The sequence below is a fragment of the Xiphophorus couchianus genome, chromosome 23, assembly GCF_001444195.1.
Source record: "Xiphophorus couchianus chromosome 23, X_couchianus-1.0, whole genome shotgun sequence".
Classification (NCBI taxonomy): Eukaryota; Metazoa; Chordata; class Actinopteri; order Cyprinodontiformes; family Poeciliidae; genus Xiphophorus; species Xiphophorus couchianus.
Window position 1 is genome coordinate 26,250,335 of NC_040250.1, and position 25,535 is coordinate 26,275,869.

The 25,535-nt window shown below is 40.0% G+C and overlaps 2 protein-coding genes across 3 annotated transcripts in view; both read right to left on the bottom strand.

The window, feature by feature from the left end:
* Positions 1-1,122: 1,122 nt before the first annotated feature.
* On the bottom strand, positions 1,123-14,016 carry rab33a (RAB33A, member RAS oncogene family). The gene is made up of 5 exons (XM_028009442.1): positions 13,770-14,016; positions 9,464-10,021; positions 5,861-6,001; positions 5,147-5,227; positions 1,123-5,060 (listed from the first exon to the last, which is right to left on the bottom strand). Exons 2-5 carry the CDS (start codon positions 9,863-9,865, stop codon positions 4,836-4,838), a joined length of 849 nt encoding a protein of 282 aa, XP_027865243.1. The 5' UTR covers positions 9,866-10,021; positions 13,770-14,016; the 3' UTR covers positions 1,123-4,835.
* A 2,497-nt stretch (positions 14,017-16,513) lies between these two features.
* Positions 16,514-25,535, bottom strand: part of LOC114138988 (matrix-remodeling-associated protein 5) — a 33,639-nt gene continuing 24,617 nt past the window's right edge. For both annotated transcript variants that reach the window (XM_028008571.1, XM_028008572.1), the window contains 10 exons: positions 25,219-25,463; positions 24,231-24,492; positions 23,937-24,128; positions 23,307-23,825; positions 23,050-23,221; positions 21,715-21,987; positions 21,506-21,632; positions 20,278-20,358; positions 18,915-20,061; positions 16,514-18,321 (listed from right to left, as the gene is read on the bottom strand). In XM_028008571.1, the coding sequence (XP_027864372.1) occupies positions 17,768-18,321; positions 18,915-20,061; positions 20,278-20,358; positions 21,506-21,632; positions 21,715-21,987; positions 23,050-23,221; positions 23,307-23,825; positions 23,937-24,128; positions 24,231-24,492; positions 25,219-25,463 (3,572 nt within the window). In that variant the 3' untranslated portion in view covers positions 16,514-17,767. The remainder of the gene's footprint in view (positions 18,322-18,914; positions 20,062-20,277; positions 20,359-21,505; positions 21,633-21,714; positions 21,988-23,049; positions 23,222-23,306; positions 23,826-23,936; positions 24,129-24,230; positions 24,493-25,218; positions 25,464-25,535) is intronic.

A 25,535-nucleotide genomic window follows, 5' to 3' on the forward strand; every position in this document is an offset into this window, starting at 1 on the left:
TCCAATACGTAGTATTGATATTTTGGCTCAAGCTGGTCAATTGTTCTAATAACAAACCCAAACAATTACAAATATGCTCCAACCATGTTGATTTTTGATTTAAATAGCTGGATATTTTAAAGATTTGCTAAAATATTTTTTTGTTACCTAAGGACATAAGAACATTATGAATCATATCAAAATCTTTTCCACCTTTAATTTGTTCAATTGAAGTGAAAGGAAAAAAACATGTGGCAAGAGAAAAAAATGTGCCAACTATAAAAAATAGCTGCACTAAACTGCTTGCACTTGTATGCACACCTTCACATTAAAACTTTGTCTTGGCACCTTTTTATTTATATTTATCACGCAGTCTTCTTGAGTTCACCACTGGTAGTGAACAGCTCAGCTCATGTGAGACCTTGAAGTAATTTGCTGGCTTCAGACAGTGATATTTTTAACACAAATCTGTTCTCTAGAGAAGAAAAAAAAGACAAACATGATTTTGAAGGAATAGCAGAATGTATTTTTGCTTGTGGCTATCCAGTATAGGAGTATCTAATTTAAGCTTCCTGAAAAGCAGAGTGTACTCTTTGTACCAACAAATTTTTGATCGATTTGACAATAATATTTTGTTTGAAGAGACTGATTGACATGACTCAGCTGTTACCTGTGTTTTTTGGTACAATTTGCACTACTCCTGAGTAGGGGTGGGCAACATGAACGATGATAATGATCCGCCATGACATGCAGTATAACATTTATTACTTAGTTTTTAGGTAACTGTATGACTGTATGAGCGCCACAAACACAAATGCTTATCGTTAAATGAGCTTCTTCGGGATCCCACTAACTTAAAGAAATTTGATTTATACTGCACATGGTGATTGCATTTCATCCTATTTACTGATGTTCTCGTGAAACAAACGGTGGAGAAAATGGTGAAAACAAAAGACATATCTGATAATGCTCAGTTTGTTCTAACATAATTAACTGAAATTTATTGAGACAACGATAAATCAAAATTCTCATCATATGAAATTTATCACGATAAATAATAAATGATAAATGCCCACCCCTACTCTTCACACTGGGAGGAGCTTATTTGGACTACCTGAACTCAAAGAAGGAAACCGAATCAAATAGTTTCTTCAGCATTTTTATCTGAAGTCACGTTGTGAGATTGTAACAGTATTACAGAAGGAGGTACATATAAAGAAGAGAAGGTGGATGTGATCTCAAAAACACGAAAAGCTACAAGCAGCGACATTGTCTCCTCAGGTTTACGAGTCTGAAAAAAAGACATCTTAAAAGAACTGTGAAGGCTTTTGTTGAAAGAACAGTAAACTGCTATGTTACAGCACTTGCAGAATAACGTTACAAATCTCAATCAGAAACCAACATGTTAGGTGACATCTAACATCTAAGCTATACAAAAGACAAAACCTGTTACCAATCAGCTCCCATGTGGATGCTTTTTAATATTTCTATTGGGATACATGGTGTGAAATGATTTGAACATCTGTGACAAAGTAGTCAAACCGGGCTTCCTTAGATACAAAAGAAAAACATTCGGAGTTGAATCCAGGGAAACATTTGGATGAAGGAACACTGAAATGTCCAATGAGCTCCCTCTTACAAGTAACACCCCTTGCTTCTTTATTATTATTATTTAAAGAATTATGGAAACAAGTTATGTAAAAAAGTGCACTTCCATCTACCCTATGGCACTCAAACAGTCCGTTTAGCTTAATAACACCGTCTTGTTACCGTTCACATGTATTCTGCAATGTTAATATGATATGATTTACTCTTACATACAACTTTAGTAGATATATTAGACTACATTTTTCAAAACGTCTTGACATCCATCCACTTAAGAACAAACATGACACATAAATAAAAGAACCCAACATAAATCAACTGCACTAACTTGTAAAACTAGCTAGAAAAGCGATAAAGAAAGGCAAGTATGCTAATTATGTTACTCACCTGTGTATAAAGAACTTAGTCAAATGCATTACAATGGCTGATCTAGTATCTAAGAACTGTGGAGTACATTCTCCCAAATCTTCCTGCCAGCCTCATCACCAAACGTGATAAGAAATATTATTTTACATGGTCCAATATTCCTACAGACCTTTGCAATTCCCACTGAGGCTCGGCTCCAGGTGGTAACGCTGGACGCATTGAAGTTGTGCCTGATATCATACACCAATCTCATGCAACTCACGTAGAAGGTTTCTCGAAACATGAACTTAAAGAATGGAAAAATGTTGAAACGTGGACAGAGCACTTGACCTCTGGATTTGCACAGTGTTTGGTGGGATCCAGGTATAGACTCAGATCCACATCCAATATGGCTACATGCACCTTCACAGCAGCCGCTCCTATTCCCTGGGAAATTGTTTAATATTGGCTCTGTGAGCTACTATGAAGGGTTTTTTTGGATTTCAGTGGCAATAAAGATGGTCTTCGGTAATGTTTGGAGGAGGACAGATGTCTTGCTAGGGTGGAGGAGTGGCATGGCTTACTGCTATCGTGACCAGGTGTGGACGTGGTGTGCTCTGAAGACGGGGGTTGGCCAGCAAAGCATTTGGCTTCTCATAACTTAGAGCTCATCAGTTCTACTTTTTCTGGTACATCCATGCTGCAAATCTCCTGTTCCACCAAGCTGCCTCCTTGGTTTGAGATCTTTCTGACCACTGGAGTACAGCGAACCCACTCTCATGTAAAGGAAACCAGTAGCAGCCAATCAGAAGATACTTAGGTTTGGTGCTTAACTAATGGTCAGTTGCTACAAAGGGCTCTTGTGTGTTCAAAGAAAAATACCCCACACCATTACACCACCACTACCAATGGCCTATTAATAAGAAAGAAGATATGCGTCATTGTTGATCCCAGGAAATTCCTACTCTAGTATCTCAGTTTGAAACCGAGACTCATTGGGCAAACCATGAAGTCCTAATCTGTTATTTTCCGGTTTTGGTGACCCTTTAGGACAGCCTTAGGTTACTGCGTTTAGCTGACAGGAAAAATGTCATTCCTGATGACGGCACTGATCAGTCCATTAAATTCATCAGTCCCTTTAGCAAATGAGCTAAAGACCCCTCCTAAAATGCTCACTAATCTACATCTGGATGTATTGTTAGTGCTTGGTGAAAAGTAGGCCACAGTGATACAATACAAAGAGCCATAAATTTCATTGTCGGAGTGTTTGATGCTCTGCTACACTAAGGGCTTTGTAGCTGAGTTATGTACATTGTGTTCCTCCGCCTGCAGCCCAGTAAGAAGCTTTCTGAGTATAAAGCAAACTGTCTTTCTGTGCACAGTAAATAATCAATATAGCTTAGTGGATATCTTCATGCAGTCTGATCCTCCTGGATAGATTCATTTACACTGGGCTTACCTTGTGCTATGAGGGCGGTCACAGTTTGTTGTTTTTTTTGCAGTTCTTTCCGACCCTGACGGCGGGGATGCTGACGGGGAGACAACGCGTTTTCTAGGGAAGCCTTGTGAAAGTATCCAAACCCGTTTTTACATTATGATTACACTTTGACCTAAACCAGGGGTGAAGAACTGTAGTCTGGCAACTTTTAGATGCGTCTCTGGTCCAACATACCATCCTTAAATCAGTCAGCTTCTAAATCTTGACTGTTGCCCTGATTAACATTCTCCTGGTGTGTTGATATTCAATGACAAACTGTATTTATTAGCAACATGGCTTCTGAATACAACTGATTGCACTTGATTATATTTAGCACTATCAATGCAAAGGAGATCAAGTGCACATGCAAGACAGGCTTTTTTACGAGTATATGTTTTTGAAAGCCACGTATCATTTTCCTTCCACTTCACAATTGCACACCGCTTTGTGTTGGATTATCACGTGAAATCTCGGAAAAACATGTAAAAGTCTGTGGTCGTAGCATGGCAAAGTGAGTAAATGTTGAAGGAGGATGAATACCACAGACAGCCACAAAAGAGAACGGAAGAGAGCCGACTTGATCCGCCGAAGTCCCGTAAGACTGAGAGCGGATCTTTCTGGATTTGCACACAAAGGGAGAGCCGACCAGGCCTTTTCCTCAGAGGTAAAAACGTGGAGGGGATATGTTTACATCGGGAGTAGAGGAGAAAGAGGACGCTCACTTTCCCTCTGCATGAGAGAGCGCTATTGGTAAGAGGAGCTCTGAAATCAATAGGTGGCGTGCTACAGGGCAACCCATTAAGGGTCTGTTTTTGAAAACCTCGTCAAGGTGCTTCCAGTCAGGCTCACCTTGAGTATTTTCCTCCGTTTTATTTATATTTGCTATGTCTTAGATGTTACAGGTGAGCAAGATCAAATCCTCCAACAAAGAAGCCACTGAAACGGGATGTCTGGTAGTTTAGGCGTTGCCTCCTGTGCTACCCCTATTCCTCTAAATGGTCTGTGAAGGTTATGGGTCAGGCAGCGTTTTAGTTGTTAAGGCAGTAGGAAAAAGTCTGGGAAGTCCTGTTTCCAATTGGAATAAGAGCTAACATATGGTCAACGATAAGAACGAGACAATACAGCATTATTAGGAAAGTCAGTGGAAGAGTTTTCACACTATTGTAGTCTAAAAGGCAGCATCGTTATTGTATGCCACTCCCCAATTCATCGCTTCTGTTCAAGAACAAGAACTCCGTCGAAATCTCAGTCCTAGCATGTCTTTCTGTCGTCCGCTGAAAGCACATCACTACTAGTGTCAGCATAAACCTTCCCTGTCATCTTAAACCAGAAAATTTCCCTTTCAGACTGCCATATCCCATTCCTCCTCCTTTATATAAGTAACTCCTCTCTTCTCCTCCCCAGAAATGCCTCCCTGTCCTCTTCTTTCTCAACACGGACAGTTAGTCTTTGCTTCTGTCTCCTGTGTGAGTCTCACTCTCCCGTCTTCCCGCTCCACGTCCCTGTAGAGCAGGGACTTCTGGGCCTTCAGGCGGCAGGCCAGCGACATGAAGATGGAGTCGACGTTCTGACTCTCCTTTGGGTCCTTCGCCGATGTCTCGAACAGCAGCATGTTGTGGGAGTCCGCGAACTTCAATGCCATGTTAGAGGGAACCTGTGGAAAACGGCGACGTTCAGAGAAAGCTTGGCGCTGAATGTGAATGAAAACAAATGTGTCAACATTTCCTTGTGTTAGCCAACCTGGATTTGATCCACCAGGTCGCATTTATTTCCCACCAGAACTCGAGGCACTGACGCCGACACCCGATGGCCATTGCACTCCTGCAACAAATTGAGACACAAGAATCAGATGTGGATTCAGCTGTATCGGCCAGGTTTGTGCGCACGTGTTAGCAAATCAGTGAAACTGCAAAACTCGCATTGACTCACTATGTTCTTTTTGCTTATGTGACGGCATATCAGGGCTATTGTAGGCTGAAAAAAGGGAGTAAATCTCCGTCAGAAAATTCAGAAATTTAAGATCAAACTCAGAAATTTTATAGAAAAATCAAGGACATTTATGAGTTTGGAAAGTCAAATATTTGCTAGAAAAACAGAAATTTTGAGATTAATCTCAACTTGGAAATTTCAGAGTTTCAAAAGTTGAACATTTATGACTTTTGAAACTCAGGAATTTTCAAGTTTTTCAAGAAACTGTTGTTTTTTTGGGTGGGGGGAGGCGCAGATATTTACTCCTCTTGTTTTTTTTATATCTACGATGGCCCTGAATGCCATTATAGGTTTACATCTAATTTTACTCCGCAGTCACTATCAGGGAAGTCAAAATAGTGAGAGAAAAAGAATCACCCATAATATAGAGTCATTTTATAATAACCATAAACCTTGAATAAAAAACATTTGCAGACCCTAATACAAAAGACTAATAGGAAATTGTTCTTTTCAGCTTCTGCTTACCTCTATCCATGTCTGTAGGTTGCGGAAGGAAGCCATTTTGGTTACGTCATAAACAAACACCACGGCGTGGACGTTGCGGTAATAGTGTTCCACCATGGATTTGCGAAAGCGCTCCTGACCTGCCGTGTCCCACACCTGCACCTGTAGAGACAGACAGACAGAGAATATTTTCTTCATTAATGCATGTGGCCTTTCTTTTCTCATTCTTAGTTTGATAGATGAGGTTGCATCAGAACCAAACAAGAACAACAAAATCCGCACTTGCAGGTTTTATTGCAGCCTTTTAACTGTTCACCAAACAACACCTAGCTTTGCTAGTTAGTTGTGTCTACAGTTGTCAGCAAGGCTGTATTTCATTTTGGCTTCATCTGATAACAAGAGAAGAATCTGTTCCACGTGTTGGAACAACTGAAATTAGATTTAACTAAGAAAAAAGAAACTGAACATGGAAAAGTCCAGCTTCTTTTCGTTCTGTTCTTCAAAGGACAAGCAGCTTATGAACCGCTGCGGCTAATGCATCAGCATTACAACTCCAGGCATTTTACCAAGATGTTCTTACAGCTTTAGGAGAGCGCTGTTCTCTAGCTCAGTGGAATTATCTATGTGATCATTAATGCAAATTACAGTCAGTATTTGTCGTGGATTTGATAACATCTGACTGGTCTGTTGCCGAGTCGGTGCTTGGTTGCTGCGGTGACACCGGGATGCAATGACAGAATGAGAAGGGGAGGACGAGACGGTAAAACAAAAACATGATTCTTCACACTGAATAACTAGTGCCGCAAATATACATGCAGAGATTAATATTGCATTTATCGCGAGGCGGTTTGATTACATGGGGTTGATCCTGACACACACCAGCCTGAAAGTGGAAAATGTTTGTACAGGAGGTTCAGTGGTTTAGACACGCAGGCCTCAGGGGTAATGTGGACAGCATTTTGTGTGTGTTTTTGACTCAGCATTGTGTGTGGGTGTGTGTGTATGTGTACCAGGTTTTTATATCCTTATGGGAACCTATTCCTGTCTACAATGTGGGATTATGGGGACCATTGCTCCATGTGGGGACATTTTCTTGGTCCCCATAAGAGAAATTGTTGTTTGTGGGTTAGTGGTTAGGTCTGGGCTGCACAGTGGCGCAGTTGGTAGTACTGTTGCCTTGCAGCAAGAAGGTCCTGGGTTCGATTCCCGGCCGGGGTCTTTCTGCATGGAGTTTGCATGTTCTCCCTGTGCATGCGTGGGTTCTCTCCGGGTACTCCGGCTTCCTCCCACAGTCCAAAAACATGACTGTTAGGTTAATTGGTCTATCTAAATTCTCCCTAGGTGTGTGTGTGTGTGTGAATGGTTGTTTGTCCTGTATGTCTTTGTGTTGCCCTGCTGGCGACCTGTCCAGGGTGTACCCCGCCTCCCGCCTGGAACGTAGCTGGAGATGGGCACCAGCAACCCTCCCGACCCCATTAGGGACAAGGGTGAACAGACAATGGATGGATGGATGGATGGTTAGGTCTGCGATGGTTAGGATTATGGTAAGGGTTAGACTGTAGAAATTAATGGAAGTCAATGTGAATTTCCCAGAAGTGATGAAAACCCGACTGTGTGTGTGTGTGTGTGTGTGTGTGCATGTGCTGGGGGGATCTAAAGTTGCAGGCATTTTGTTCCTTATAGACACAGATCAACCATTAGAATGAGGCTGGGTACTCATAATCACAAACTTCAATGTAATTTAGAGATCTTGGGTGACAGATCAACTTATATTAGTGCATAGCTGTGATAAAAATGTGCTTTTGTTTTGTTACTTTTTTCCCCCCAAAGACAAAACAAAAAAGTGAGCTGTGCATTTGTAATTAGCCCCGCTCATTCAATACTTGTGCAGTTACATTCTGTGCATCTCAGTTACTTTGTAGTGTTCAAGTCCTGCCATTTATTCTCAATTAAGTTTAGACATGGAACATTTTAACACATAAGGTTTGATCTAAGCCAGGGGTGTCCAAACATTTTGTTACATGGGCCAAAACGAAAATAATTAATAAAACTAAAATCACCAAAAATGTTGTGATTTTCTTTTTTACCTACTCAACAATAAGCTTGAACTACTTTAATTAAACAAATAATCTGATATATATATATATATATATATATATATATATATATATATATATATATATATAATTATTATATATTATTTTTCCTTATTAAATGAAAAGCCTCCAGATTGCTTAATATCTTGGGCTCCATTGAAGAAAACTGCAAAAATATTTTGTCTGTTCTCAGATAAAAACGGGATCTAGGTCAGTCTTCATTTGAGAAAAAAAAAAAACTTGCTGTATGTAGTCAAGTTTTAGTACAGCAATTAAAAGCAGATCTAACTGCACCAAGGTGAACTTTTGAGTCAAAGAACAGATGTGGTCCTGGTTACCGTGACAACAGAAGGAAAGCAGAAAACTTGAAAAAGATGATCATTCTGTGTTGTTGAGGATGCTACAACTACTAATTTATTCAAATCTCCTCCTGTTTTTGTTTCAGATTAAGAATATTCTACAAGTCTACATTAGCCAGGTAGCACATATATTGTCTTGCTTTGTTTTCAATAACAAAGGGCGACAAACCTTTCAAGTTACTGTGAATTTCTGCGTCCATTTCTTAAATATAAAATACATGGTAGAATGGCGCAAAAAGTGGCTATGCACTACATGCGACGCAAAGGGGCGCCGCGCTAGGGGGCGCCAAATCAAGGGCAGAAAAATTATTCTGTATTGAGGTGCGATTTTTTTTCTCTCTTTTGAATCGTTTTGGGGCCAGTGTAGATACAGAGAAAGGAGTAAACATTCTTAAAAATAAATAAATAAAAATAAAATCTGAAACTTTGAGAATAAACTCAGAAATGTTCTAGAAAATACTTGGAAATTTCGGAGTAAAAATAAAAAATAAATCTTTGACTTTCGAAACTCAGAAAATTTCCAAAAATCCAAAACCTTTGACTTCTCAAACTGGGATGTTTCCAAAAATAAATCCTGACATTAGTCTCAGAATTTCTGTTTGTTCTATCCTCTTGCAGATTTTTGACTTTTTCGGCTCAGAAATGTCCTTGTTTTTATTTTTATTTTTATTAATAGTCTAAGATTAATCTCAAAATTTCGGGTTGTCCTTTTTTATTTCTCCTTTTTTTTTTCTACCTACAATAATCCCAATAGGCCGTCGTGATATTGTCGACTGATGATAATAGAGAGGCAGGAAAAAAAATGGAAGAAGGACGAGGATAAAGATGTTACAAGGATGAATTCAATCTATCCAGAGGACGAGGCTTGCAAAGATCCAGGTTAACTCAAGTTACTTGTCGTAAAATGACAGGTCACTGTTGTTTTGCAATGTGTGCCGTAGTTACAGGTGAGTAGGCTGCTGTAATACGTACCTCAGAAAGTACATATCAGCGCCCCTGCCTATGGATAATCAATAAAGCTGAGGAGGAGAACTGCGCTTTCACAGCCTGGGAGATTAATAAGAGAGCAGGCCCGAGTCATCCTCTGAGCTGAAGCCCGGGGAAGGGGGAGGGGTGGAGGGCGAAACGCCGCTCCTCTCGTCCGCATCCAGCTCCGCCGCTGCCTTTACCTTGATGGTCTCCCCTTCGATCTCCACCGCCTTCTCCCTGAAGTCCACGCCGATCGTGGCCTCGGTCTTGTCGGGGAAGCTGCCCCCCGTGAAGCGGAAGGTGAGGCACGTCTTCCCCACGTTGGAGTCCCCGATGACGATGATCTTAAAGATCCGCGTCTGGATGCTCGTGTCCAGGGAGGAGGTGAGGCTCGGGGCGGCGTCGCTGCTGCTGCTGGCTCGACTCCGGCCGGCTGGGTAGAAATCCATGGAGGATGTCAGGATGGTGACATTGTCGTCCGCTCGGTTCCTTCTGGATGCTCCTCTCCCCGCGCCCCCTCCTCCTCCTCCTCCTCCTTCTCCTCCTCCGACGCCGACACCGCCCGGAGCTCGGGTCTCCTCCTCCGGGGAATCCTTGGTCATTATTGCCGGAGGAGGCGATGCGCAAGTCGGAGTGCGTGAGTAGAGAGAAGTGGGGGGTTGGACGGATTGAGAGGAGAATGAAGGGAGGAGAAAGGGAGGAGGAGACCAGAGATGCAACAATGACCACGATGCTGTCTTTCAGCAAGTGACGGAAGCCTTAAAGGGAGAAGAATCATTATCAATTTAACAAAACAATGACCTCTTTAAGCCTAAATCACAGCAGCATGAATGCATTTCTAATTTTTAAAAAGTAATTTACCTGAATCATTTTTTCCCCCCACTCTGGACTTCATCTTGAAAGATAAGAACTGGTTGTAGATGTTCGTGGTTCACTAATATCGATACTAAGTTGGTGTCAGTATCACATTATTACTCGCGTGATCAGATCGATGCTTTTAGTTTCAGATTACCTCTTGACAATTTTGTTTTGTTTCTATATTGTGGTTTAGAAATTCTACCTGAGAACAGATTTGGGTTCGGATTTTCTCTCAAATGATAATTTTCTGCGCTCTGTTTGCTTAGGGGGGGAAAAAAGCACACAAATGTGTTTTGCTTTTCTACTTGTTTCTACTAGTTGTCATGTTAATATGTCATGAAAGTATTTCATAAAGGCGTTTTGTAGACACCTTTAAACTTTGTCTAAATTATGTCACAGGTTTGAACAAAATAAATAAAAGGAACAACAAATACCCATGAATGTCTTAAAAGTATCAGTATTGGTGATACAGGCCCTGTATTTACTTGGTATTGAATCAATACAAAAAAAAGAAGCATTATCTCACGGATGATTATTTCTCAATTATCAAATAAAATACAGATTTATTTTTCTGATTACACAGGACTGAACATTTCCTATCCTCACTTTATTATGTGCATGATAAATATTTTCAACTCTTTTTTTTTTTTCTTCAGAAAAATAACCAGCACATGTTTATGAATCACAGAATCAAAAATTTCTAAATAGGAAGTTGTTGTTGTTTTTTTTTTCCTTTTAGGTACAATGTCATGGCGACTGATTTTTCTCACACAGTCTTGCCACATGATCTGATCAGCCAGTTCACATTGTCACATTCCACAAAATAACCCGGTTGTTAAAATGCTGAGGATTGTGGCAAACCTGGATTCCAGTCGTCTTTAACATAACGTGAAGATGCCGTATTAAATCAATACTAGGTGCAGTCATATTAAAATGTAAACTCTATTGTGTAACTAAATGATGAGAGCTACAGGGTTTTATGCTGAGTCAGAACAAAATAAAGTGGACTTTATTGTCTCACAGTCAGAACATCTAATAACAGAATTTAACTTATTTCTGAGTCCAAAAGGTGAGCTAGGGTATTAACAGGTTAACAAGCAGCGGTTTATTCTGTAAAAATTGATTTATTTTTTATTTTTTACCTTGAGTTGTCTATTTTTCTAATGGCACAAAACTGTATCACATATGATCACATAATATTTTGTTGATTTAATAAATCTGTTTTGTCGAACAATACATTTTTCCCTCTCTTCAAAGTGATAAATGGTGAAAATGAGGCCGCTCCGGCTTCCTGCCCAGATAGTAGAGAGAGCAGCTGAAACACCAGTAGTTCAAATGTATGACATTTTAAAAAGCCCTTCTATTCTCCATGGAGCGAGAATAGATTATTTATTTATTTTTTTAAATTCAATTTGGACTTTTTCTTCATTGACGCTTAACTGACAAACAAGCCTCCGGTCACTAGGTGGCAGCACTGTTCACATTAAGCAACAGACTTGCCTGTTCAAACCAGCCAGAGCTGACAGTGAGTTACGGAGAGGACACAAGCGCGAAGGTTTTAAACTCCACAGAGGAGAGATGGAGAAGTTTGTGACGGTGGAAAGAAAAACGGCGGAGGAGGTTAGTAAATAAAGTATGACGGAGTATTAGGTCAGACTATTTTTTTTTAATACAACACAAGAAGAATTACAAGAATTATGCCACTGGAAGAATAAAGACGCAATACTGACTAAAAATGTCATTTGAATGAGAAAAACGCCTCGGTAAAGTTATCAGGTTCCGACATGACCAGTCCAGCAAGTCCGTGGCTCTTTCTTTGACATGTTGAATAGTTTAAACAATCCTTTCAAAGTCCTGGGCAGATAATAATTTCATGCTCATGTGTTAAAAGGTTAAATATTCCCCTATTGTAAAACTGATGCCAACTAAAAGTACACAAGTTGCTTGCTCTTCTCGAACGACCTTTTTTTTTTATACAACTTTTTTTTTTCTCGTATTACAAACAAACAAGCTTCTGATTAGGGAAATGGCTAAAGGGCGACTCCACCTCATTTTTCACCACCTTCAGCATCTTTCACTTACACCAGTCAAAAAACTACAGCAAGTGGACTCTTTAACCCCAGACTAGATTAATTTCAACTAATAGCAGAATATTTAAAACCAAGTTTGTGATTTGTGAAACCTTTATCTGATTTGTGACACTTCAATAAAGGTTGATTTCAGCACATATTATTATTATTATTATTATTATTATTTGCATCTGGACCACATGAGAACTTTATGGGATTTTTTTTTCTCTTGCGTTACTTTGCAAAACTTCTGCATTTTCTCGCAATAATGTACTAATCAGTTCATGTGGCGTCATTAAATACTGTAAGCCTTTCTTATGGTGGCCTTTGTACTTTCTGCTATAATATAAGGCTTTCATGAGGTTTTTCCATGTATGTTAATACCTCGTTGTGAAATATCTGAAGTTTTATATCTTTTTCTTTAGAATAGAAATGCACAACAAACTTATGATATAAACAGAAACTTCCCATAAGAAGGAAAGAAATAAAAAGTACATCCAAACTATTTGGACTATTTCTGAGTTATTATTGCGGGGTAATAAAGTCATCTGACAGTTTTGATTGTGTCTCTTTTGTGTTGATAGCCTGGCTGGTTTTAAAGGGATGTTTTCATGTGCAGTTCCATCTCAAACTTACACAAACAGACATTAACATGCAGTGAATAAATCGATTCACAATCAGTTATTTGCGCCAAAGAGTTAAGAATAAACACGGAGATTCTTTAAATATGTATACATTAGAAATTTTAAATTGACATTTGTGACTGTATACAAAATAGACCCGCACATATTGCAGCAAGCTTATTGCGAGGGAATGCAAAAGAAAAGTTTCCCCCATGTCCCTTAGAGGACTCCGTAGAACTTAACTCCTCCTTCTCTAAAATGTGCATTATTTTGCTGTTATTTCCACTTTTAACTTTCTGTTTTCTTTATATATATTTTTTATCTTAAGGGCAGCAAGATTTGTTTTCACTTTTGTGTTTTTTTTTTTTTTCTCTTATACTTGATCAGGGGAGGGGGCTGTCAACTGGGATAATGCTTCCAACAACTTAATGTTCTCTTTCTTCTGGTATTAACTTTTTGCTGTTTTTAATACAGAAACTACCCCTATGTTAGTGCTTCTTTTTCAGTGTATCTGCGTAAACCCCCAGTTGGTCATGGTGGATGGCTGCTCACACTGAGCCAGCTTCTGTGGGAAGTTTCTTTCAGGTTAGAGGAAGTGTTTGCTCTCCATCATCGCTACATGCTTGGTTAGACGGCTTTGCTGCAAAGTTGAAGACAATTGCAAAGTGGTTATAAATTGAACTTAGGGATTGTTTTGAGGCATAATTTCACTTGCTGATAAATTTCCCAAAATAAAAGGGCTTTCCATATTTCCACTAATATTCTAATCTATCTAATAGACCTGTAATACTGCTGGAATGTAGTGTGTTACTTTACTAGATAAATGTGTAACCAATTTTATTGAGACATCAACACTGTCTTCACCGTAGAGTCATTTTCGTTTTTTTTTGAAAACCGCATCCAGACTGTTCTTGCATTTAGGCAAAGAACAAGAGAGGAAAAAAAGTTTCACTTACCTTTTTCATTTGTACCTCACAAAGCAGCGGCAGAGTGTTTGAGATGCTCAGCTTTCATTTGAACTCAACCCTGCAGTAGCATCACCTACGAGACACCTGCCCGCCCACCTCTGTTGACTCGGCATAGCTGTCTGCAGACAGCAGACTGAAATGTGGACGGAATGACAAAACACTTGTTCCGATTTCTTTCTTTCACAAGCACAAACACAGGCGTGCCGCTCGATGTCTCCCTCTCAGACACCCACATAATGTGTTTCTCATACAGACCCACAGTGAGCACACACTGGCAGCGTTAAACAATCCCAAGGCTTCTGTCTCACAAAGCTCCCCTTCATCCTCGGTAAAAGGGCCGTTTGTCTGGGAAACGATGCTCAGTGGGACATTCACGTCCTGAAGAACACAAACCAGCAGCGAAAGACCGAAATGATTTGCATAATATGTAGATATTTTGATGCATAAATCACACGCACTCCCCGATGTTCTGTTTTCAAATCTCTCGGCGCTGATTTCCCGTCGTTCAACGCAAACAGCGATGTGAAAGTTCATTTGTAACCCTTGCAGATTTTTGTCTGGCATATTGTTTTTGTCACACTTGCATCAAATCTTTAATTTTGAAGAAAATTATTTTCCATTTTCCAGACTGCAAACTGTTTATTCTGCTTGAGACAGACCAGAGTTTATTTTTCTCAAGACAGTTTGCTTTTTTTCGGCTCATCCTTTCTGGACCGCCTGCAACATGCTGGAGAGCTTCCTGTGACAGCGCCCCAGTTGAACAGCTGCTGTAATTGCATAAAGGCAGTTGTTCTGCTTTCAGGATTTCCCCCACAAAACCATGCAAAGCTCGGCGACTAGGGCAGTCAAACAGCGGCCCAACGTGTTTTTGTGTTAAAATTTTTTTTAAAGTTATAAAAATTCAGAGGTGCAGGCATCACAATTTGTGTGAGGCCCAGTTCAATGTACCAACTATAAACCTAGCTTCATCTGTCTTCACTTTTATAAAAGCTTTACTTAAATTAAATAAATGACAGTTAGCTTGGTGGGTGGTCAAGTAAGGCCTGGTGGCCCGCCAGGCTTATAATACACTTTCTCAACCAGTGTTGTATAGTAACGAAGTAAAAACACTTCACTACTTTACTTAAGTATATTTTGGAGTACTTCATACTTTCCTCGAGTATGAAACTTTTTGATGACTTTCACTTTTACTTCACTATATTTCCGAACTTAATTGCGTACTTTTACTCCGATACATTTTCAATGTGTGGTTTAGTTACTCGTTACAAAAAGCGCGAGAGAGAGAAACGCAAGTGTTTTGACCCCACCTACTGATTAGCAATTAGCAAGTAGGCTACCGAACAAAGTCCGTAGCCTGCTTGCCTGGGCTTGTTCATCACCACCAATAGGATACACCTGCTTCGCTTCTCCCATTAAACACAAAGCAAGTCTCGCAATCAGCAGCAGCCACATAGAGGAGGAGACGGAGACCACAACGACTGCAACTACGTCGGACACGGCTCCAGGGGAACCACCAGCTGGTGATGAGAGCCCATGGCCTTATTTAAACACAATACACTCTTTCGTGGGTGTTAAAGATTCGTCGTACCGCATGCAGTTTATGTTATTCCTGCCCGAAGATGTGGAAATTCTATCTTACAAAAACTCCCCGTCCAACTTGAAGAAACACATCGAGGTAACGTCTTATGAAATGGTTATAATCCTCCTGTTTCAGTAACTATAGCTTGGTCACTAGACACTACTGTATTGTGAAACGTTGACCATAAATGAACTTTGTTTGGCATTGTTTCAGTTCCATACGTGGTGTATTTAGCTTAGGCTTAATGTTGACTGTAGCAGGCTACCTAGACTCCTCTGTTCAAGGGGGGACAGAAGCCATAGCGATAGCAATTTAGACTAAATTTAACAAATATAGGAAAGGCATGCAAGTTCAGAACCAGGTTTACAGATGCCAATAAGCTGCATTTCCCTCCCAATTCTTTTTTTCTTTTGCATAATGACCAGTTGTGTGCACCACCTACTGACTGTAGGATTGACTGATTCACTGATTTGTGAAGTAGAGTAATCGTAACAGCTCTTTTTCTTCATGTTGGCCGCATTTTCTGTGCTATTTATTTTTCTCATTTTCAGCACTGACCTTACTTGAAGGGAAAACTTAAGGCTTACAAAAACTTTGTATTTTCTGTCCTGGAGGGTTTACTAAGAAGCTGGTTCAGTTGTAAAGCAGGTTAAGTTAACCTGGTGCTATAGGTAAAGCACCTAATTTTCTTAACTAAATGATGCCTGCAGGTATATCTATTAGCAGGTTTAATTTTGCCTGCACTTGGTTGGGTACATTATTTTAAGTGTATTTGACAAGTTTACCAAAATATAAAAAATGTCATTCAAACTTCATTTGCTTTGTTTTACTTTTTACTTGTACTTTTCATTACATTACTTGAGTACATCCATTTTTACAGTAATTTCCATACTTAAGTACAAGAAGTTTCAGATACTTTAAGACTTTAACTCAAGTAACATTTCAGTCAGTGACTTCGACTTTTACCAAAGTCATATTTTGGAGAGGTACTTGTACTTTTACTTGACTCTGAGATTTCAGTACTTTATACAACACTGTTCTCAACTAATCTTACATTTCTTCAGATCAGGGCATGAGGTGTTGCTTTTTGAGTTTTTCATAGAATATTTCATAAAGCCTTGCTAACTTCAGAAAGTGAGTGCTGAGGCAGTCGATAAAAACATCAACACCTGTTTATTTTGTTGACTCATAAATTATGCAAACATGTTTTCATGTTGTCACAAGGTGCCTGTAATGCCAGAAATGTGAGAATAGACACGATAATTATACTTACAGTACATTATGCAATGTACATGTTTCAATGTAGCACGATCTGAGAGCAATTAGATCTTCATATGGAAAATGCCCCCAAGTTTCCCAATATGTGGCACTTATCACCATGCAGTTGTTTGCTAAGAATACAAGTACAGTTAACCCCTGGTAGTGGGGAGTTAGAGACCACAGCCACCCAAAAATAGCTGAAGTCCATAAATACTTTAGACCTTCTCTAAAAATGTTTATAACTGCCTATTTTAATAGTTCAAATATACCATAATATGCAATAATACACACAATATAAACTATCTGAGCCCAACTAACATCCATGGTCTACTTTATTTCTGCTCTTGGGGGTACAGCAAATCAGCACCAAGGAAAATGAATGGTGCACCTGGATTGGCTGCTTTGTAAACACCGGCCAATAACATGTCAAGTAGCATTGCGCAGAGGTATTCAGCCTCCGAAGCTGCATTTCCTTTAGGACATTTTTTGATATATTCAACTCAAAAATCTCCAAATGAGCAAATTTTCCACAAATGATTTTGTTACAATCCACAGAAAAAAAATTGCAAATAGGTGTGTGTCCAGTTTATATTTGATGGTGACTCATTCAGGATAACATTTTGTGATGAACTATACTGTTTCATGAAACGCTAAATTCCTATAGACACAGTTGAAAACACTGTAAATTATATTTCTGCCATAAGCATGGCAGAAATATAGCTGTGTCTGTCATAGAGACATAGCTATCTCTATAACATAGATAGCTACTGTATGTCTAGATATAAGCACCAGATTACACCCAGCCATATTAAGCGCCTAGAATATTCAAACACAGAAGATCGACAACAATGCCACATAAGACTTCTGGAATGCCTGTAAGGGTGGAAAGTCAAGAAACCAAAGCTTCCTATAGAAAAATATTCTTCATAAAAATATATTTCAGTGTGAATCTGCAGAGTTGAACAAAACTTGAAATGCAAAACAAGTACTGTAGTTACAAAAAAATCTTATCCATGGTATCTCAAGCTTCAAAGCCACAGGTCAAGCTGTTTTATATCTGCCAGCAGAACATCTTAATCATGATTAGTCAGTCCTCAACAAAGAATTTTCACTCAATCATAGTCTGCTATGAGAGTCGTCTGGTCCCTCAAATGACTTGTAGGTATGTTGATTTGAAATCTGTTCCAAGGGCATTTTTAGCATTGCATTTGTAAATTCCAGAGTTTGTCAGGACAGGATTCTGTATGACCAGACTACCCCCGTCTGTCATATGAACCCCTCCCTGCACTGTGTAGTGGTTGTGAGGTAACAGCGTGGTGCGCCCAGGTAAAGTCCATGAAATATCTGGCTTTGGAATGCCTGTCGCCGCACACCGTAGCATGACTGGGGTGCCTCGAATCACTCTTGTGATGGAGGCCATTGTGCTTGTGATCCGGGGAGGGAAAACCATCACGATAACGGGGTAAGACAGAGTTGAGGATCCAAAAGAGTTTGAGGCTCTACAAATATATGTTCCCTTATCAAAGGGGGCAATCTGCCTCACGTGTAGGGTTCCATTGGTGAGGAATGATATTCGACCAACGTTCTGTGGTTTGTCCAAAACTACTCCATTGGGTAGGGTCCATGTAATCAGTGCCTGTGGCCAGCTATCAACAGTGCAAGGTAGGTTCAGACTGAGTCCATAAGTGATCTTCATTCCACCTGATTGGATAAAATCATAAGAATTAGATTAGAAATGAGCAAAGACAGCAAACAAAACTAGGTTAAATCATAGCCCATAGGTTTAACCTTGGTATAGCAAATTTTGACCATAATTTTGTGCTGCTGTTGTGACTCCAAATTATAACTAATTTCTGGAGCAAATACAAAGCATACTCCAGCAGAGGGGTCTTCAACTCAAGTCCTCAAGAGCAACTCTCCTGCAACTTTTAGAGGCATCCCTGCTACAACAAACTCGAATTAAATGGTTGAATTACCGCCTCAGGAGCTTTTCATTTTATTCAGATTTATTGGAACAGAGATCTGTCTAAAAGTTGCCAAACTTGGAGCTAAAGACCCGTGTTTGAGGTAGGAGCTCAGTTGATGTGATTAATCAACAGAAATTTCAGATAAGCCAAACACCTTTTGGATGCAATAATTCCGATTTAAGTGCACTATCTTTATTTTAGGGATAACAAGTTTTTTTCTTCTGGACATCATAACAAATATGGTCCAGAATGTTCCTAGTTTTAATTTAGTTATCATGAAATTAAAATGATAACTACGTGTGATGGGGTTGAGAAGCGATAGCCTACCTGTTGTTCCTCTGATCACAGGTTTCCAGCCAGCCTCCAGGGAATAACGTTTCTCTGCTTGTCCTGCTATGTTTCTTGCTAGGCACCGGTAAATTCCTTTATCACTTGGCGTTGGCTGAGAGATCCACAGAGTCCCATTTCCAAAATGGTGAGTAATACGCTGAAGTCTCCGTCCGGGTGATAACATAGTCCCGTTGGGCAGCACCCAAGAAATCTCTGGGATTGGCGTGCCGCGAGCAGGGCACTCCAGAATCAGTTCACCACCATCTTGCTTAATTGGTAAGATCTCAATGTTAGGACTGGCAAAGCTGGGTTTCTCAGCTAGCGACGCCACTTCCATCTCAACTGAAAGGGAGGCTTCACCCAGGTGATTTTTAGCAAAACACTTGTACCTGCCTGCATCCATCTTCCTGACACCCCTCAGCTCTAAGCTTCCATTCTGGTGGACTTGGAAGCGACCGCCAAGGTAGGGTGGTGTTAGTGAGTGGCCATATGGAGTGAGCCACCAGACCTTGGGTTCAGGTTTTCCTTCCACTCTGCAATCCAGAAGCGCTGTTTGGTAGGAAACAGCCAAAAGCTTTGCCGAGGTCTTCCCTCTCACACTGTTGATGTAGGGTTCCTGGAGTTCAGCTTCAACTATCATGTTTTTAATATCATCGCCAGCAGAATTTCGTGCCACACAGGCATATTTCCCTTCATCGGCCAGTGTCACTTTCTTCAAAATTAATGTTCCATCATCTACAACCCTGTATTTGTCTGACAGTGGTGGTATCACATCCGTATGTGGTGAGATCCATGTGATTCTGGGTTTAGGCTCGCCTGTTGCCTGACAGCTCAGTTTTACCGCCTCTCCCAGTTTCACTTTCACTAGTGATTGTGAATTTAATCCAATTTGTGGAGCATTTGATGCCAGTTTGACACTGAGTTTTCTTTCATCTTTGCCTAGTTTGTTTGTTGCGTGGCAAGTGTAGTCGCCTTCGTCTTTTCTGCCCATCTGTTGAAGAAGTAAAGTTCCATTCCCGTACATCACGTAACGTCGATTGCGAAGGCCGCTGTCGTCAGACTGAAGGCCATTGTTAACTAATGTTCCATCTGGAAGACTCCAGGAGACGTCTGGGTTGGGTAAGCCAGTTGCAACACAATCCACCTTGGACCAAAAACAGCAAAAGAAGAAGAAAGGATGATTCCGATGGTTTATTTTGTGATATAGTACAGTCTTGATGAAATAAATAAAAAACAGAAATCCAGAATTTTCCGTTGTTCGGTTTACAATGGAAATTATAGAAGTAAAATTTAAACTGATACCTGTGACCTGAGAATGAGAATAATATCATTAAAATTCTGCTTAATTTTTAGCAATTACCTGGAAATTCTCTCCGAAAGTCACTCTGGTCTGTGCGGTCCTTACATGTTCAATTCGAGGGGGAGTCATCAGCACTTCTACCTGTTGAGGTAAATACATATTTAATGTTTCACACAAAAATAGTCATTTTCTAATCACATGTACAGTATTCAGTAAGCATTGACAGTTGCCAAGAAACATTGTTTTCACAATTCCTGGCAAGAACTTTGATATCTTGAAAATATTTGGGTCACAATCTGTACAATAGTGTTTTATGTTGTTGTTGTTAAACTTAGAGATGTAATGTGGTTAGCACTGGAAGACTATTAAAGTGGTCTTTTGGCTGTATAAAGTGGGTAATACACTAGCTTGTTAGCATTAGTAGCATTCACCATGGCAGCAACGCAGTGCAGACATGACTTTCTAGGTCCAAACCCCACATCAGGCTGGAGGAGAAAAAGGGATTTAAGTGATTTTGAACATGGCATGGTTGTTGGTGTCAGTCAGACCTTGTCGTCTAAGTATTTCAGAAACTATTGATCTACTGTGATTTTCGTTTACAACCATTGCTCTTATTTTGCATTGAATGATATATTAAAAAAATAAAGTGAGTGGCAGTAGTGTGTGTGTGAAACTGCTTTGTTGATGTCCGAGGTCAGAAGAAAATTGGCATAATGGTTCAAGACGATAGATACCCCACTCATTTAAACCAAACCATGCAGGACACATTAGACCTTAAAGAAGTCACCAGAAGACCAATCAAAGTGCAAGAATCAACGGTTCAAACTGCCACTGGTGGTATTAAACTATAGAAAATATTCTCTTGGCAGACTTTTGGCCTCTTACTACCAGCTGAGCATTATTTAAACGCCACGTACAACATTAGTGTTGTCCATGTTGTCTGCCACAATGTACCCATCTTTGGATTGGTTCTTCCTACCTGGAACTAGAAAGATGTATATCTGGTGTAATTCCAAAACACACCAGTAAGCTAATTTTGGAATAAATTTTGGAGAATTACAGCTTGGTGAAAACATCCTTTGTAAGGGTTGATATAATAGAACTGTCAGGGGTCAAGAAAGACATTACTGTTAACTGTACAATGTAGATGTACAATTTAAATTTACCTTCTAAAGGATAAAGAATGCATAATGGAAAAAGTTAGCTGAGACAAATGATAGAAAAAGAGACCCACTGGAAAGATTATGCTGCAAACTGAACTTCAAGCTATTATGTTTTCTGGTCTTACCTGGAAAAGCTCCATGTCCTCCCCATTAGGCCTCTGAAAGATGCACTGATAATTTCCACCATCCAGCTCTGTTAGCTCAAGTATCCTCAGGGTCCCATTACGAAAAACTTTAATTGGTCTCTCTGGGCTAATGGCAGAAAAACATGGATTACAATAATGCAGTTCAATGTAGCGGTTGTATTTACAAAGTCAAAGGATATTTCAGGTGCCTGTATTGATGCTCCAGGATGATCGTAGAGGGCAGCTGCCAGAAAGTCCCTCTTGAGGATCCAGTAGACTCTGGACAGTGGAGGTAGACAGCAGAACCATACAAAGCTGACACAACATGTTGACGGGATGGAGAACCATGACTCTGGGTTGGCGGGATGGGAAGAGGAGGAGGAGGAGAACCTTGGCGAAATAAAGAGGAGGAATCTTCTCTCACCTCCAGCAGAACTGTTCGCTTGGCAATACCCACTGCGTTGCTGGCCAAACACTCATACCTGTACCGGTAGATGGGAATTTGGTTTGTCAAACTCCTTCCGACCTTGAGCTCATTTTGCATTTGGTTATGAAATATGAAAAAGTTTACAAGCTTGGAACCTTTATCAGAGAGGTTCCAGTGTACTTGAATGCAACTGTCCTTTAATTCTAAGTTAACCTAGTCAAGTTCTAATATTAGTCAACTCTCTGATTTTCTGCTTTCCAGTTATGGAGTTTATTACATTAGCCACATTTGAGGACGTTTCTGAGATGAAAATGGTATTAACAGTAATGTCAGTTGAATATTTTGTATTTTTGTATAAAGAGAGGAGAAGTAGTTTTCTATTAAATTCTGATTGGACAACATTCAAAACACAATGTTGTCATTTCATATACATTATATATAAAACACATATCACCTAAGCATTTCTGACAATTAGGAATGTCCAATTTCAGGTAAGCATCTAATTCCAATACTGCTGAAAACTGAGATAATGACATTGATTACAATTAACCCTCCTGTTTGGGATCCTATTCTTTCTTTATCATTAGATACTGTGACATAAAGGGAGGACATGAAGTTAATTAATCAATTAAATCAATCAATTAAACAATTAATCTGCTGATTAATTGTCTCTGAGTGTCCAAGGGAGGTACTCACAGATTTGAGTTCCTAAAATGTTTAGGAAGGCAGTCCAAGACACAAGGTTGTTGTCACTAGCTAGCTGGTACTTAGCTCTTAGCTTTACTTGTGAACTTGTAAAAACGTTTTGTTGCAGTTTGAGGTTGGTTTGAATGGTTGATTAGTGAAAGATGAACTGATTATTAATCAGGACAATTAGGTTAAAGGTTTAATGTCTGAGAAGAAATACTAACAAATAGGAAAAACTGAGCTACCACTATTCTGGAAGCATCATTAGCTAAGGTCATAATGTTCTTTGTGTCTACTTTGATATTCACATCATCGCCCCTACAGGCAGAACACAGTTGCTTAAAAAAATCCAAAGTACTGCTCGTGATATGCTTAAATTCAATTAGATATTAATTTTATTCATTAAGTTAAGCCAATTTACAGTTCATACCTCCCACCATCAGATGGCATAACATTCTTTACGAACAGTGTCCCGTTTGGGAAGGCGAATACTCTGCGTCCCAGAAACTGTGATGCTTTAACATGGACGCCCGACGGAAGTGTCCATTTCAGAGCAGGCACTGGCTCGCCCTTTGCAGAGCAATGGGCATACATGCTCCTGTCTGGGTAAATGAACTACTGTAAGCCACAAACAAGACAAGTTCTCAACAGGATGTAATTGCAGTAGATTTGTTTGCCATGTCTCACCTGGTTGAATGATCACTGTATCCTGTACTCCTTCACTTATGCTCGGAGGCAAAGCTGCCACGTGGAGTTGATAAGTGACTGTGTCGGCACCAGCTGCGTTGCTTGCTATACATTTGTAGTCTCCTTTGCTGGAGAAATTGGCTGAGTGAATTCTGAGCGTCCCGTTCTGAAGCAGAGACATCGGAGAAAGGACAGTGTGAATGGTTCCGGGGTCTCGCACAAACGTCCTGTCTGGGAGAATCCAGGAAATCTGGGCAGGTGGTTTCCCAGAAGCGAGGCAGTGGAATGCCACAGTTTTCCCTAAGTAGATTGATAGTTCTGTGGTCTTGGGCGGCTGGATTCTGGGAGCCTCTGTCTGGACTGCTAGGGTGATCACCATACGATCCGATCCAAACCTGTTGTGCGCTGTGCAGAGGTACTGTCCTCGATCCTGAAGCTGCACATTTTTAATGAGGAAAGTTCCATTCCTGAAGACTTCAAAACGTGACCCGTGTTTAGTGTTGGCTGGGATAGTGGCACCTAGTGGCAGAACAGATAACAAATAAGATAAAAATTCACCAGTATCGTCTTGACTTTACTTTATGTCTCTTCTTCTTCTTTTCTTCCATTATTTTTCTTTCAATATTTCACCTGTAGAAACTTTGGTCCAAGCGATGTTGGGTTCAGGGTTCCCGGATGCTTTGCAGGGCAGGAACACATCATCCTCGGCCAGCACTGACACACTTGCTGTACTAACTGTGGTTATACGAGGTTTCATCCCATTAACTCCAAACAACCATGGGAAAGGAGCAGCAGCTGTTGGATTTGGGGGGTTAATTTGTCCTGAAAAGAAATTTGACATAGCAAACTATAAATGGTGCAAAATAGATTTAGAAATATATGTCAGCTCTTTTTAAGACTTACTTCCCTGAATAGGCCACCTACCTCCATGCAGAGCAGGAGACGTTGGTGGGTTTCCAGGAGGGGTTAGGGGGAGTTCCAGGAATGATGAATATGACGGTTTAGCAGCCTTTAAGTGCTCATGGGAGTGAAAGTATGAAGCAGTGGCTGCTGGTTGTTTCAGAGTTAAAGGTCTATGCAGGGATGGAGAGTCTCTTTTAGGTGTGACTGGAGGAGGAGGTTTGTAGCCAATCCGGGGTTTGGGTGTGGCTATCCTTCCGAGCTGAGCAATCCGATCAAGCTGGGCCTGAAAAAATCAAAACCAGAGCTGGGCATTCTGATCTACTCTTACACATACTGATTTTTTTTTGTATCTACATATGTGTCTATGTTTTGCAAGTTGTACCTAAAAGTTGCTATTTTAAAAGATTTTATACATAATATTATATTCTGTCCTTGAAAATTTCCAGTGTTTTTGCTGGTGAATCGAGTTTGTACTAAAGACCACTTAAAACTATTCAAAGGGCTGCAAATACTGTACCCAAAAAGCCACTTTGGACACTTCCTAGGGACTTTTACAGTGTGGTCGGTATATTGAGATATTTCACAAACTTCAAATTCACAGTTCAAAATTGTGCAAAAAGTAATCACATGTAATAATTATCTTAATTTATAACAAATTGTAGGAATGTCTGTCATTTAGCAAAGACAATATTCACTTGTGATGATGGTCCAAGAAAATGAAAGTTATATTTTTTCATGTTTTAAATGTATAAAAAATGAGAATTGTTGATAAATTTGAGTACAGACATTACCAGGTGTACAATAAGAACTCTAAAATTTCACTGTCCCAATCTAATTCACAATCTCAAATGTGGCTAATTGTAGATCATCCAAAAAGTATGTATAGCACTACCAGGAGCTTAAAAAATTTGGTTTTTAACATAAATGAAACACAAATTGTAATTCCTGAAACAGGGCAATGAGAAATCTTGTTCCATCACATATTTCAAAAACACAGCCCTCCTTTTACCTGTCTGTATCGGTTTCTGAGCCTCGAAAGAAACAGATGATCTCTTGTTTGGGTCTTGCTGTCAACGTGGTGATTTTGATGATTACGATGATGGTAATTGGGTGGTAGAGATTTGGAAGGGTCTATTCCTGAGATAGTGGGTGTTGGTTTTACAGTGTCAGCTGTCATTTCTGGTCGGTTGGTGATAAACGAGCCATGACTCCACGGGTGAAGGAAAGGCCAGGGTCGATGAGTGGGTGTCAGCCCTATAAACAGACCACGTGTTGTACCTTTGAGTGACTGCTCTCATAACTCTAAGCAAGAAAAATCTACAACAA